This window comes from Thalassophryne amazonica, chromosome 1 (genome assembly GCF_902500255.1).
Source record: "Thalassophryne amazonica chromosome 1, fThaAma1.1, whole genome shotgun sequence".
NCBI classification, from domain to species: Eukaryota; Metazoa; Chordata; class Actinopteri; order Batrachoidiformes; family Batrachoididae; genus Thalassophryne; species Thalassophryne amazonica.
In genome coordinates this window covers 137409705-137424674 of record NC_047103.1, presented here as the reverse complement: position 1 = coordinate 137424674, position 14970 = coordinate 137409705, and the positions used below count along the sequence as shown (strand labels likewise).

Here is a 14970-nt window from a genome sequence, read left to right as displayed (position 1 = left end):
AGCTAGCTTCTGGAGTACCCTCACCATGTGAGGGGAAGCTCAGTGAGCACCCTCGACTGCTTTTGCTCAATTTAAGGTTGCCCTCCATTGCAGTTGTGGTCGCCCTACTGCTAGTAATAACCCCTTTCTCCATTGTTATCAAAATGTTTGTGGATTTTAAGATGACCCAAAGTTTATGGGGTTATTTTACAAAGCTGTCAGGAAGCTCGTGAATTAAGCTAGCTGCCATTGTCCTGGTGGCGGAACCAGAAGCCCCCGAATTTCATCCATTTTGGAACACAGCTGTAACATAACAAAATGTGGAAAAAGTGAAGTGCTGTGAATACTTTCTGGATGCACTGTATGCCACTACGTGTTAACATAGAAAATAATTGGCTCCTGTATTAATGTTAAAAATGTCAGATATAAGACTTTTAATAAAATTGATACGGTTCCCAAACTCTTATATGAACATTTGTGAAATTTAAATCTTGTGCTCTTATAGTAATGCAGAGGAAACATTAAATGGCTTATTTTACAGACATATGCAGGTGCTTTGCACCAGTAGTGTATAAGAATTCATCTTGTCTGTAAAAACGGATGAATTTGTGATTATTCTGCAATGCCTTGAGCCAAACAAATCCTTTTATTGATAGTATATTTGTACTGTCATGACTTGTATTTGTGACCCTGTGTGGTTTGATGCTTGTCAGAAAAGGCAGTTAAGTGTCTGTGTTTCTGACAGGCTTAATGTTGTGTGACAGCTCACCTGTCAGGTTCTCCAAACAAGTCTAAACAAATGAATAATCTGCACACAACAAGTATCAGGCTGTAATTATAATTAACTGCTGGGATTTACAGTTATTATCTTGTCCATTCACAGATGAGACAGAATGCCTCAGGAGTTCAGGTGCGCCCCTCTCTTCCAAACGGCCCGACCATCAACTCCCTCCCCTCCCCTAACCCCAGCCTCCATCCCGCCCGGCCCCTCATGGGACCTCATCGGCCCCTGTGCCCACCTCAGCCACTGGTCAACGGGCCTGTGCCCCCGGGGATACATGGACACTCAGACCCCCTCCGTGCGGACGACAGTAGTAGTAATAATCAGCCAGGACCCAACGGAGACGTGCCTTACCTGCAACCTGCCGGCAGCGGCGACGCAGCACTGCTACCTCACACCTGCACAAGCACGCAAACCCAGGATGCCACGCCACACCAGGCCCTGCACCTAAACTCCTCTCAGGTTGGATATCATGCAGCCTTCCCCTTTCAGCTCTTTGCTTTTCATACTCAGGGATATACCTGAGTTGACATAACTGTGATACTTTGGAGTAGTGATTGCACAAACGGCGTTCTCATGCTCTGAGAGATGTTTTAGCTGGTAATGCTCATTAGATGAATGGCTGGATGGATATAATTTACTGATCCCAAAATGTCAGTTGTGGTGTTGCAGCAGCAGTTTACATAAATAACACAAGGTAGCTAAAGTTCAATATATACATCAAACTGTTAGAATTGTATATAAAAGAATTCAAATAAAAATAGAATTTGAGATACCATTCAAATGAAATTGTGCGGTCTTTGAGTGGAATGTACAAATTAAAAGTAGAAAGTACATTGCCACTAGGAAAATAATTCTCTTCTCTTTGCCCAGAAAGGAGTTATTACATGTTGGAATGGGCAGGAATGAGTTTCAGTGGCATTCCTTTTTACAGCAGAGTGGAGAATTCTCCAAGTGAGAACACACCACCATTTGACCAGTAGGTTGTGCAGAGGAGGTCATGTTTTCAGTTGTTGAGCAATTTGTGCGGTGTCCTTTTCAAACCGTATGTCAAGGCACCAGAGGAATTCTGAGCACAGAGCCAGCCTTCTTAATCCACTTGTTCAATTTCCAGGGAGGGGCCAGTTCAAAGAAAAATTTTATCTGGATAAAATTGAGTCTGATTTGCACCAAATCTTGAAAACGGGTTGTTCAAAAGAAAAAGAAGACTTTGTAATTTTGTTAGATTAGATAATCCAATCTTGGTTGTGATCCAGATCAAACCTTGGGTTTATATTCAAAATGTTTAGGTAGGAATGGAATACATTTGATCCAAAATAGATGAATTATACTGTTCTTGAGGTTTGAGGGTGGGGAGGTGTGGGTAATTCCAGTGGGAAGTTTATGAGCAAAATATAATAAAACTAACTTAACACTGGTTAATCATCAAGGCTGGATACAGCATATAAAATGTACCGTGGGCGCATTTGAGAGTGCGTGGGACATCAGCGCATTCAAAATGTTTAAAAATTTGTTTTTAAAATAATGTCTCTGTTTTGATTTTGATTGTTTTGTTTTGATTCTGCTTGCTTCATCTGCTCCTCCGTCTCCTGTCTGCAGGAGGTATAAGTGTGCCTTGTGTTTGAGCAGAGAGGTGTAAAGGCCACTAGAGAGGACACCAGCCTGCAGAAACTTAGGTTATTTTTTTTTACAAGCTAGGAACCTAAAAACCAAATGCCATTAATTGCATTACCTGTTGGCAGATTAGTCAAAATAAATAAATAATAAACTTGCTGCAGAGTAAATCCATCCGACACCAATGACAAACATTTAATGGAAAAAAAAAGTTTACTTTTACACTCTGTCTCACGGTGCTCAGGTGTGTGATCAGGTCTCTGAGGCTCAGATTAAAGTTACTGTATGTTAGTTTACATTTAAACTCCATCAAGGCAACAGACTCTGTATCAAGCGGCAACACTTGAGCTCACATTTTTACCCTATTGCGGAAGTCTTTTTTTTTTTTTTTTTTACATTCCTTGACTTGGCCGCTTGAGCCTGAAACAGAGCAAATTCTCTCAGAAGCCCATTTTAAAATGTCTAATTTAGAGCAGAAATACGCATGTTTTACAGCCTGGTACAAAAAATGGTGTGGTCTCTATAGATCAACAGTACAAGTACAGGACGACGCAAAAGTGCAACCACGAGGAACGTTCTCTTTCTGTTGTCCTCTCAAAGTTTTGAGCATGCACAAAACTTTCTGGCAAACTTGCCAAATGTCAGCTGACACGGAACAAATTTTAATGAATGAGAAGATTTGTACAGGACAAAAAAGACACAAACTGGTGTTAATTGTGATTTGTTTTAACTCTGATGAATATAGATACGAGGTCTGTTAGAAAAGTATTGGACCTTTTTATTTTTTTTCAAAAACCTGATGGATTTGAATCACGTGTGCTTGCATGAGCCAACCTTGAACCTTTGTGCGCATGCGTGAATTTTTTCACGCCTGTCAATTGCGTCATTTGCTTATAAGCAGCCTTTGTGTGAGGATGGGTGGAGTCTCTCGTCATTTTTTTCTTTGCAAGGAAATGGCAGAATGACTGGAGCAGCGTGACTGCATCAAATTTTGCCAGAAACTGGGCGACAGCCAGGTGTAAACCGTTCGGATTATTCAGACAGCTTTAGGTGACGATGCTATGGGCATCACACAGATTAAGGAGCGGTAAAACAGGTTTAAAGGCGGCCGCACAACGGTGGAGAGTGCACCGCGCTCCGGTCGGCCATCAACATGCTGAAATGACCAGATCATTTCCAAAGTGAACGCTGTGGTGATGTGGGACCGTCATGTGACTATCCGTGAAATTGCGGAAGAGGTGGACATCAGCACTTTTTCGGCACATTCCACTGTGACAGAAGATTTTGCCATGAAAAGAGTTGCAGCAGAATTCATGCCAATGGCTTGGGTACGAAGCTGATGGCGGAACAAAAGCGCCTCCGTGTTGAAGCCTCACAGGACATGTTGTGACATGCCCAGCTCTTCCACCATTTGGAAGATTCAGACGGCTTTCGGTGTCTTTTCAGTCATGTGACTATCCGAGAAATTATGGAAGAGGTGAGCATGTCCTGTGAGACTTCATCACGGAGGCGCTTTTGCTCTGCCGTCAGAAGCTTCAGGAAAGAATTTTGCTGCCACTCATTTCATGGCCAAATCTTCTTTCACAGTGGAATGTGCCGAAAAAGTGCTGATGTCCACCTCTTCCGCAATTTTTCGGATAGTCACACGACGGACTCGCATCACCACAGCGTTCACTTTGGAAATGATCTGGTCATTTCAGTGTGTTGATGGCCGCCCGGAGCGCGGCGCGCTCTCCACCGTTGTGCGGCCGTCTTTAAACCGATTATACCACTCCTTAATCTGTGTGATGCCCATAGCATCGTCACCGAAAGCCGTCTGAATAATCCGAAAGGTTTCCACCTGGCTGTCGCCCAGTTTCTGGCAAAATTTGATGCAGTCGCACTGCTCCAGTCGTTCCGCCATTTCCTTGCAAAGAAAAAAACGACGAGAGACTACACCCATCCTCACACAAAGGCTGCTTACAAGCAAATGATGCAATCGACAGGCGTGAAAAAATTCATGCATGCGCACGAAGGTTCAAGGTTTGCTCAAGCAAGCAGACGTGATTCAAATCCATCAGGTTTTTGCAAAAAACAAAAAAGGTCCGATACTTTTCTAACAGACCTCGTATTTTATTGAAATGGGTGTGCCAGCGACTGTAATATTGGCCATGCTCTTGCTTTGGCCCACCCCCTTCAGCCAGAATTTTGCTCAGAACTCACTGGGCATTCCAATGTAAGAGTACAGTAAAATAGTAATTAAAATAATCCCCCAAATAAATTTCAGTATCAAACAAAAGTCTAAATTTAACTTTCATTTCTCATTAATGACAGTGACACTGTCCAAAATTATTTCAAACATTTGCGAAGCTTGACACCAGGCTTGAGATCCATCTCCTAAAGGCATAGCTTCAAAGTACTGGTATCTTCATAAATAAAGAATTCTGAATGTACATTTGCTTTCTCTCTAATGGAAATTATTATTTTTTTTTTTTATAATTTAAAACAAAATTATTTAAAAAATTGTGAATAATGTATAGCTTATTTGTTTATTTTTGAGGGGGATTAAGGGTCAGATGACCGCTTAAAAGGAAATTACATAGGCTTTTTTTAAACTGTCTTTTTAAATAAAAATTTAGCATTCACATGCTGTTCTACCTGTTATCCTTCATATAGCTTATAGTGTAATATTTAGACCCATTTACAACACTTTTTTTAAAATCCAGATTTGGTAATCCTGAAAAGTCTGAATTTTTTTTTGAAAAACCCATATAAAGGTAAGATGGATTGCATCATTCTCAAGAGCAAATTAAATACATAGGGATTCCCAAATCTGAATCACTTTTATACAAATATAAACATCCCTTCCAGCGACTCCCTCAGTGTACTTCAAACCTGTTTTGTTGTCAAGATGAAGGCCCAGGTATCCTGCAGCTCCCTCTGTCTTTCTCCCAGGAACATCATGGGGATAATCTTATGGCCCAGTCACATGGCACACTACAATTCCTGAACAAAGGGGAAAAAAGTAAAAAGTCACAATTTGTTGAGAAAAGGTGGATGAAAGAGCTTTATCACAGAATAGCCTGCGAACCAGGAACTCAAAAGGGACAAAAGAGGAACTAAACAAAACCGAATCTAACGTTGATCTTGATGCTTTAAACGAAACACGCCTGGAGCCACTGCTGGAGCAGTGTGTGTCTGCATCTCTGAGTTCCACGACTCAGCGCTGGGACGGAGCTCATAGCGCCTGAGTCCTGGAGAAACTACAAACAGAAGCTGTGGAGATCTGTGTGCACGTCGGTGGACCCACCTGCTTTGGTTCCTCGTCCAGAACAAAAGAGGGATCATCTTCTTCATCATCAGAATCCTCACTGTCGGCGACATGCTGCGCGCTCCGTCTTGCTCCAATAAAAAAAAAAAAACCTCTGGTGTGCCGTGGTCACTGCTGTATCACTGTATTACTAAGCTATATATATATATTGATTTATAACAGAAAACTGTCAAAACTGGCAATAAATATAAGTATAAAAATGATTGAATATATCAGAGCAGTAAATTGATCAGTCCGTGTGAACGTCGCATTGACTCCCCATGTGCGGTTATTCCACCACCTGCAGCTGATCCACAACATGAATTCTGCCTTCCAGATCAGCTCTTTATATAATCATTTGAAGTATCTACCTGTTGCCACATGTACAGAAGGGCTGGATTGTCATTCCTACACTCATATTGTTATATTTAATAAAAAATAATAAGCGCATGCAGGAGCTGCCGCTGCATTCAAGTACTGTCAGAAATTACACAACTTTTTTGTTGTTTCAAATTCAGCAGTTGCTTGTGGCAAAATAATTAATTGTATCCACACAAAAGATTAATTCTTCCCTATATAAGGTGCTCGAGCCCATTGAAGCTGACCCCCACCCAGATAAAAAAAAAAAAAATTCAAGCAAGCAGGCTGAGTTTGCCCTGTAATTTCCGACAGTACATGAACGCAGCAGCAGCGCTCACAAACCGGCTTCTGTAGTGTGTGAAAACATTCAGCTGGTTGAACGAAGTCAAACTAAACACTAACATTACAAAAATTAAGCAAACAAATTGAGGTTTTCGTTGCCCTTCGTTTCAATTTTTCAACAGTTTAAAAAGCGCCACCTGCAGGAAAGAACCTGAGCGAAGGTTAAACTTTGCCAACGAAAGTCCAGGTTTCTTGTTTCGTTAGGGCTTTGTTGGCCTTCGTTAAGTGCCATGTGACTGGGCCATTAAGGTACCTTGACACTTGCATGAATTTGATCCCTTCACTAGCATGAAATCTTACGTGCCAGAGACTTAACTCGTTGTAAACTGAGTGAGCTGTGTGAGGCTGCGTGCAAGTGCGCAAAGAAAATTTTGAAATGTTCAAAATCTCTGGCACACATTAATTTTGTGAACTAGATGTGACATTGCACAATCTATTATGCAATTTGATACGATTACTCAAATAACTCAGATAATTCGATTACAAAAAAGGATCGAGACAAATTCTGTGCCTCGAAGCTTTGTTTAATGTTGTACAACCCCTGGCAAAAATTATGGAATCACCGGCCTCGGAGGATGTTCATCCAGTTGTTTAATTTTGTAGAAAAAAAGCAGATCACAGACATGACACAAAACTAAAGTAATTTCAAATGGCAACTTTCTGGCTTTAAGAAACACTATAAGAAATCAGGAAAAAAAATTGTGGCAGTCAGTAACGGTTACTTTTTTAGACCAAGCAGAGGGAAAAAAAAAAACGGAATCACTGAATTCTGAGGAAAAAATTATGGAATCATGAAAAACAAAAGAACGCGCCAACACATCACTAGTATTTTGTTGCACCACCTCTGGCTTTTATAACAGCTTGCAGTCTCTGAGGCATGGATTTAATGAGTGACAAACAGTACTCTTCATCAATCTGGCTCCAACTTTCTCTGATTGCTGTTGCCAGATCAGCTTTGCAGGTTGGAGCCTTGTCATGGACCATTTTCTTCTACTTCCACCAAAGATTTTCAATTGGATTAAGATCCGGACTATTTGCAGGCCATGACATTGACCCTATGTGTCTTTTTGCAAGGAATGTTTTCACAGTTTTTGCTCTATGGCAAGATGCATTATCATCTTGAAAAATGATTTCATTATCCCCAAACATCCTTTCAATTTATGGGATAAGAAAAGTGTCCAAAATATCAATGTAAACTTGTGCATTTATTGATGATGTAATGACAGCTATCTCCCCAGTGCCTTTACCTGACATGCAGCCCCATATCATCAGTGACTGTGGAAATTTACATGTTCTCTTCAGGCAGTCATCTTTATAAATCTCATTGGAACGGCACCAAACAAAAGTTCCAGCATCATCACCTTGCCCAATGCAGATTCGAGATTCATCACTGAATATGACTTTCCAGTCATCCACAGTCCACGATTGCCTTTCCTTAGCCCATTATAACTTTGTTTTTTTCTGTTTAGGTGTTAATGATGGCTTTCGTTTAGCTTTTCTGTATGTAAATCCCATTTCCTTGAGGCGGTTTCTTACAGTTCGGTCACAGACATTGACTCCAGTTTCCTCCCATTCGTTCCTCATTTGTTTTGTTGTGCATTTTCGATTTTTGAGACATATTGCTTTAAGTTTTCTGTCTTGACGCTTTGATGTCTTCCTTGGTCTACCAGTATGTTTGCCTTTAACAACCTTCCCATGTTGTTTGTATTTGGTCCAGAGTTTAGACACAGCTGACTGTGAACAACCAACATCTTTTGCAACATTGCGTGATGATTTACCCTCTTTTAAGAGTTTGATAATCCTCTCCTTTGTTTCAATTGACATCTCTCGTGTTGGAGCCTTGATTCATGTCAGTCCACTTGGTGCAACAGCTCTCCAAGGTGTGATCACTCCCTTTTAGATGCAGACTAACGAGCAGATCTGATTTGATGCAGGTGTTAGTTTTGGGGATGAAAATTTACAGGGTGATTCCATAATTTATTCCTCAGAATTGAGTGAGTCCATATTTTTTTCCCTCTGCTTGGTCTAAAAAAGTAACCGTTACTGACTGCCACAATTATTTTTCCTGATTTCTTATAGTGTTTCTTAAAGCCCGAAAGTTGCCATTTGAAATGACTTTAGTTTTGTGTCATGTCTGTGATCTGCTTTGTTCTACAAAATTAAACAACTGAATGAACATCCTCCGAGGCCGGTGATTCCATAATTATTGCCAGGGGTTGTAGTACATATGTGTGGTGCTGTAACGTCCCCAGAAAAACAACAGAAGACAACGAGAGCATACGTTCAGCCCGTGTAACGGCTAATAATTTAGCCCTTAAAGCTTCTGCTTTCCAATGCGACACAGAGTAAAATAAAGCCTTTTAAGAGAAAGATGGTCCACGCTGATCATCTGAAATAGACTTACTGTGCATTTAAAGTGAATCAGTGTGTTTGTCTATTTAAAAAAAAAAACACACGGTCTGCTCAACGTGGTAAGTGACTATTGACCTGACGGCCGGGTACCCACAATCGAAGCCGTCTGCCGTCTGTTTTGTTCAGACTTGCACTGAGTGTTTTGCAGCAGCTCAAGCAAAGCCGCCCAGACCTCCCGATCCACACACTCCTCCCCCAGCTCCTCCAGGGGAAACCCAAGGCGTTCCCAAGCTGTAGATGTAGTCACTCCAGCGTGTCCTGAGTCTTCCCCGGGGCCTCCTCCCAGTGGGACGTGGCCTGAACACCTCTCCAGCGAGGCGTCCAGGCGGCATCCGGAAAAGATGCCCGAGCCACCTCAACTGATTCCTTTCGACGTGGAGGAGCAGTGGCTCGACTCCGAGCTCCTCCCGAGTGACCGAGCTCCTCACCCTATCTCTAAGGCAGCGCTCAGCCACCCTGCAGAGGAAACTCATCTCGGCTGCTTGTACTCACGATCTCTTTCTTTCGGTCATGAGCCAAATCTCATGACCATAGGTGAGCATCGGAACGGAGATCGATCGTTAAATCGAGAGCTTTGCCCCCCCACTCAGCTCTCTCTTCACCACGACGGTCCGATCCAGCGACCGCATCACTGCAAATGCTGCGCCGATCTGTCTATCGATCTCACGCTCCATCCGTCCCTCACTCGTGAACAAGACCCCGAGATACTTAAACTCCTCCACTTGAGGCAAGGACACTCCACCGTCCTGAAGAAGGCAAAGCACCTTTTTCCGGTCGAGAACCATGGCCTCGGACTTGGAGGTGCTGATTTTCATCCTGGACGCTTCACACTTGGCTGCAAACCGTCCCAGTGCACGCTGAAGGTCCTGATTTGACAAAGCCAACAGAACCACATAGTCCGCAAACAGCAGAGACGAGATTCTGTGGTTCCCAAACCAGACCCCCTCTACACCCTGGCTGCACCCAGAAATTCTGTCCATAAAAATAATGAACAGAACCGGTGACAAAGGGCAGCCCTGGCGGAGTCCAACGTGCACTGGAAACAGGTTTGACTTACTACCGGCAATGCGAACCAAGCTCCTGCTGCAGTCGTACAGGGACCAGATAGCCCTTAGCAAAGGACTCCAGACCCCGTATTCCCGGAGCACCCCCCACAGGGTGCCCCGAGGGACACGGTCAAATGCCTTCTCCAGATCCACAAAACACATGTGGACTGGTTGGGCGAACTCCCATGAGCCCTCGAGCACCCGATGGAGCTGGTCCAGTGTGCCGCGACCTGGACGAAAACCACACTGCTCCTCCTGAATCCGAGATTCGACCATCGGTCGAATTCTCCTCTCCAGTACTCTGGAATAGACCTTACCAGGGAGGCTGAGGAGTGTGATCCCCCTATAGTTGGAACACACCCTCCGGTCCCCCTTCTTAAACAGAGGGGCCACCACCCCAGTCTGCCAATCCAGAGGCACTGTCCCCAATCGCCACGCGATGCTGCAGAGGCGTGTCAGCCAAGACAGTCCCACAACATCCAGAGACTTAAGGTACTCAGGACTGCTTTCATCCACCCCAGGAGCCTTGCCACCGAGGACCTTTCTAACCACCCTGGTGACTTCGGCCTGGGTAATGGATGAGTCTGCCTCCGAGTCCCCAGTCTCTGCTTCCTCTTCGGAAGACATGACGATGGGATTGAGGAGATCCTCGAAGTATTCCTTCCACCGCCCGACAACATCCCCAGTCAGGGTCAGCATCTCCCCACCCGCACCGTAAACAGTGCTGGTGGAGAGCTGCTTCCACCTCCTGAGGCGCCGGACGGTTTGCCAGAATCTCTTCGAGGCCGACCGATAGTCCTCCTCCATGGCCTCCCCGAACTCCTCCCAAACCAGAGTTTTTGCCTCTGTGACCACACGGGCTGCGGCACGCTTGGCCTGCCGGTACCTGTCAGCTGCCTCCGGGGTCCCACTTACCAGCAAAGATAACTAGGACTCCTTCTTCAGCTTGACGGAATCCCTTACTTCCGGCATCCTCCACCGGGTTCGGGGATTGCCGCCACGACAGGCACCAGAGACCTTGCGACCACAGCTACGAGCGGCCGCATCGACAATGGAGGTGGAGAACATGGTCCACTCGGACTCCATGTCTCCAACCTCCCCCGGGATCTGGGAGAAGCTCTCCCGGAGGTGGGAGTTGAAGACCTCGCTGACAGAGGGTTCCGCCAGTCATTCCCAGCAGACCCTCACGATACGTTTGGGACTGCCAGGTCTGACCGGCTTCCTCCCCTCCCAGCGGATCCAACTCACCACCAGGTGGTGATCGGTCGACAGCTCTGTCCCTCTCTTCACTCGAGTGTCCGAGACACGTGGCCGAAAGTCAGATGATACGACTACAAAGTCGATCATCGACCTCCGGCTCAGGGTGTCCTGGGGCCACGTGCACTTATGGACACACTTGTGCTCGAATATGGTGTTCGTGATGTTCAAACTGTGACGACCACAGAAGTCCAACAACTGAACACCACTCGGGTGCAGATCGGGGAGGCCTTGCTTCCCGATCACCCCCCTCCAGGTCTCACTGTCGTCGCCTACGTGGGCATTGACATCCCCCAGGAGAACAATGGAGTCCATAGTCAGAGCGCTATCTAATACCCCTCCCAGGGACTCCACGTAGGTTGGGTACTCTGCACTGCCGCTCGGCCCATAGGCCGAGTCAGCAGTGAGAGACCTCTTCCCGACCCGATGGCGTAGGGACGCGACCCTCTCATTCACCGGAGTGAACTCCAACACATGTCGACTGAGCTGGGGAGCAATAAGCAGTGTGACCCCAGCTCTCCGCCTCTCCCCGTGGGCAACCCCAGAAAAATGAAGCGTCTAGCCCCTCTCCAGGAGTTGGGTACCAGAGCCCAAGCTGTGCGTGGAGGTGAGCCCGACTATCTCTAGTCAGTATCTCTCAACCTCTCTCACAAGCTCAGGCTTCTTCCCCCCCAGCGAGGGGCTGTGAGCATGGACTGGGCCACCTGCCAGCCGCCCTCGACCGCCACACAATCCTTTCTGCACCCGACCCCCATGGCCCCCTCTGCAGGTGGTGAACCCGCAGGAGGGCGGGCCCACGTCGCTCTTTCGGGCTGAGCCCGGCCAGGCCCCATGGGCTAAGGCCAGACCACTAGGCGCTCGCGTGCGAGCCCCAACCCCAGTCCTGGCTCCAGGGTGGGGCCCCGGCTCCGCCATACCGGGTGACGTCTCGGTACTTGATTTTTTACTGGTCATGGAGGTTCTGACACCTTATCTTGGTGGGGGAGTTTGTGTACCCGGATGATCCTAGGAGCTATGTTGTCGGGGGCTTTGTGCCCCTTGTAGGGTCTCCCAAGGCAAACAGGTCCTAGGTAACGGGTCATACTAAGGGCAGTTCAGAACCTCCAAATGCATCATCCACTGCGAAATAATTATTTTATATAATGCAACATCCAGCAGGTGAAAACACACACGCTATATATATATATATATATATATATATACATTAGGAAAATCGCTCCCCTGAATGCGGCTCTGTTGTCGGTGGAAATGTGACATCATTTATCCATCAGAACCAAAAATGCACGGAGTCCAAGGGATTAAGTGATATTTGCCAACAGACAAATTATTTTGATCCGTTCCCAATCAGTTTAGTCAGTCTGTTATAGTGTGACAACACCTTTTGAGAGGTGGGGATGGGCCTCTTGTCTGTCTGGGTGGTTGTTATCTGAGATGTGGCGATTGTGAAGAGGCATAGCTCCAGCGCATGCTCCTTGGCTGGACCTGACGTGATTGTTGCAGCACCACGCATGAATCTTTCATCTGCTGTCCATCCTCATGAATGCTATGCTAATGTTCATTTTGTGCTAAGCTACAACTAGATTTAAGACATTTCTTTTTTCATTAAATGGCTTTCATCCAATTATTTGCATTTACTAAATATATTACATGCTAAGTATGATATGTGAAAGATTCCCACATAAAAAAAAAAGTTATTACTTTTTGCTTGACGTGTTAACAGTTGCTGTTGTTTTCTACAGGGTCTTCAGAAAGGGCCTGTTCCACACACGACAGGCTCCAGTGCTGAGGGGACCCTCTCTCAACCCCAAACCCCAACCTCCACTGCCCTTTCGCTCCCCAACAATCAGGGTGGACATTCCACTAACATCCCGTCGCCACAGCAGCAGGCTCACAACCACCTACCTTCCCCTCCTTCCCTCCCTCACTGCGCTACCTCAGGTGGAGCAGCATCCGATGCACCCACTACCAAAGATAGCACCACCACATCCATCCATGTCAGGGCAGTCGTATCCCTTGGTAACGGAGGATTTGAGAGTCAGACACCACCCCCATCAGCCGATGGCACAATGGTGCAGGCAGATGACCTAGCCAATCACACCCACATAGGTGAAGGTGAAAAGGTGTCCGAAGGTGGTGACAAGCCAAGCCTTAGCGCAGACAATCCTAGGCTATCTGCCCTGCTGGTGGGGGGGAAGGGCTGTGAAGAGGGTGATGGACATTCAGAGGTGACTGCACCTACAGCAGCTGCTACGCCTGAACACCAAAAGAAAATCAATAACATCCACCCAGCTGTCCTGCCCTCTACCCCTCATGCCCAGGGCAGCTCGGCTGCCTCCTCGCCCATCTCTGCCATATCTACTGCCACACCTTCACCAAAATCATCAGAACACACCCAAACAAGTGCCCACAGTCCCGCCACCACCACCACCACAATCATCACCACCACCACCACAACTGCAGCACCAGCTGTGAATGGCAACAGCAAAGGAGGGATCTCTGAGGATTCTCAAAGTCCACTAAAGTCTGAGCCGCCCACCATCACCAGTCTCAAAGCTACACCTCCACATGGGCATGGCTCCTCCTCCTCCTCCTCTTCATCTTCAATTTCCATCTACCCAAGCTCCAATGATGTTCTAAAGGCCTGCAGGTGAGAGACTGACCCATTTCCCTGTTCTCTTTCAGCTGCTCACTATATGGTGTCCCAAAGATGTCCAGTGACCACTTTTTATTCTCCTTGGAAGAAATCATGCTATAAAATAATAAAATAATAAACTGAGAAATAGTACGGCCAACAGGTAATCAGTAAAATAAGTTATCAAAATGTTGCTGCCACTGAATTTTGTTATCAATCGTTTGCGGCCCTCATATCCAACACTACAGGCAAAAGCACCTGAATCATAGTGGTGGCCACTAAAATGTGGTCCCATTCAGTTCCATAATTTATCCATCAAATCTTTCTGCAGCTCCCCCTCTAACTGCCACCTTATCGTGGTGGGGGAGTTTGCGTACACGGATGATCCTAGGAGCTATGTTGCCGGGGGCTTTGTGCCCCTTGTAGGGTCTTCCAAGGCAAACAGGTCCTAGGTGACGGGTCAGACTAAGGGCAGTTCAGAAGCTCCCATGACCAGTAAAAAATCAAGGACCGAGACGTCGCCCGGTATGGCGGAGCTGGGGCCCCACCCTGGAGCCAGGGCTGGGGCTCACGCGTCGGGCCTTAGCCCATGGTGCCCAGCCGGGCTCAGCCCGAAAGATCGATGTGGGCCCGCCCTCCTGTGGGTTCACCACCTGCAGAGGGGGCCATGGGGGTCGGGTGCAGATAGGATTGGTTGGCGGTCGAGGGCGGGTGGCCCGGCTGTTGGGACGTGGAATGTCACCTCGCTGGGGGGGGGAAGGAGCCTGAGCTTGTGTGGGAGGTTGAGAGATACCTACTAGAGATAGTCGGGCTCACCTCCATGCACAGCTTGGGCTCTGGTACCCAACTCCTGGAGAGGGGCTGGACGCTCCACTTTTCTGGCGTTGCCCACGGGGAGAGGCGGAGATCTGGGGTTGCATTGCTTATTGCTCCCCAGCCCAGTCGCCATATGTTGGAGTTCACTCCGGTGAACGAGAGGGTCGCATCCCTACGCCTTCGGGTCCTCACTGTTGTCTCGGCCTATGGGCCAAGCGGCAGTGCAGAGTACCCGACCTTCTTGGAGTCCCTGGGAGGGGTACTAGATAGCGCTCCGACTGGGGACTCCATTGTTCTCCTGGGGGATTTTAATGCCCACGCGGGCGGCGACAGTGAGACCTGGAGGGGGGTGATCAAGAAGCATGGCCTCCCCGATCTGAACCCGAGCGGTGTTCAGACGTCTGTGCTAGTCACAGTTTGTCCATCACAAACACCATGTTCG

At 46.7% G+C, this 14970-nt stretch overlaps 1 protein-coding gene across 7 annotated transcripts in view; it reads left to right on the top strand.

Annotated features, from left to right (window-relative positions):
* The window catches only part of LOC117514742 (histone demethylase UTY-like), a 181650-nt gene that overhangs the window by 144225 nt on the left and 22455 nt on the right, over positions 1 to 14970 (top strand). For all 7 annotated transcript variants that reach the window (XM_034175316.1, XM_034175323.1, XM_034175358.1 and 4 more), the window contains 2 exons: positions 863 to 1222; positions 12820 to 13727. In XM_034175316.1, coding sequence (XP_034031207.1) covers positions 863 to 1222; positions 12820 to 13727 — 1268 coding nt within the window. The remainder of the gene's footprint in view (positions 1 to 862; positions 1223 to 12819; positions 13728 to 14970) is intronic.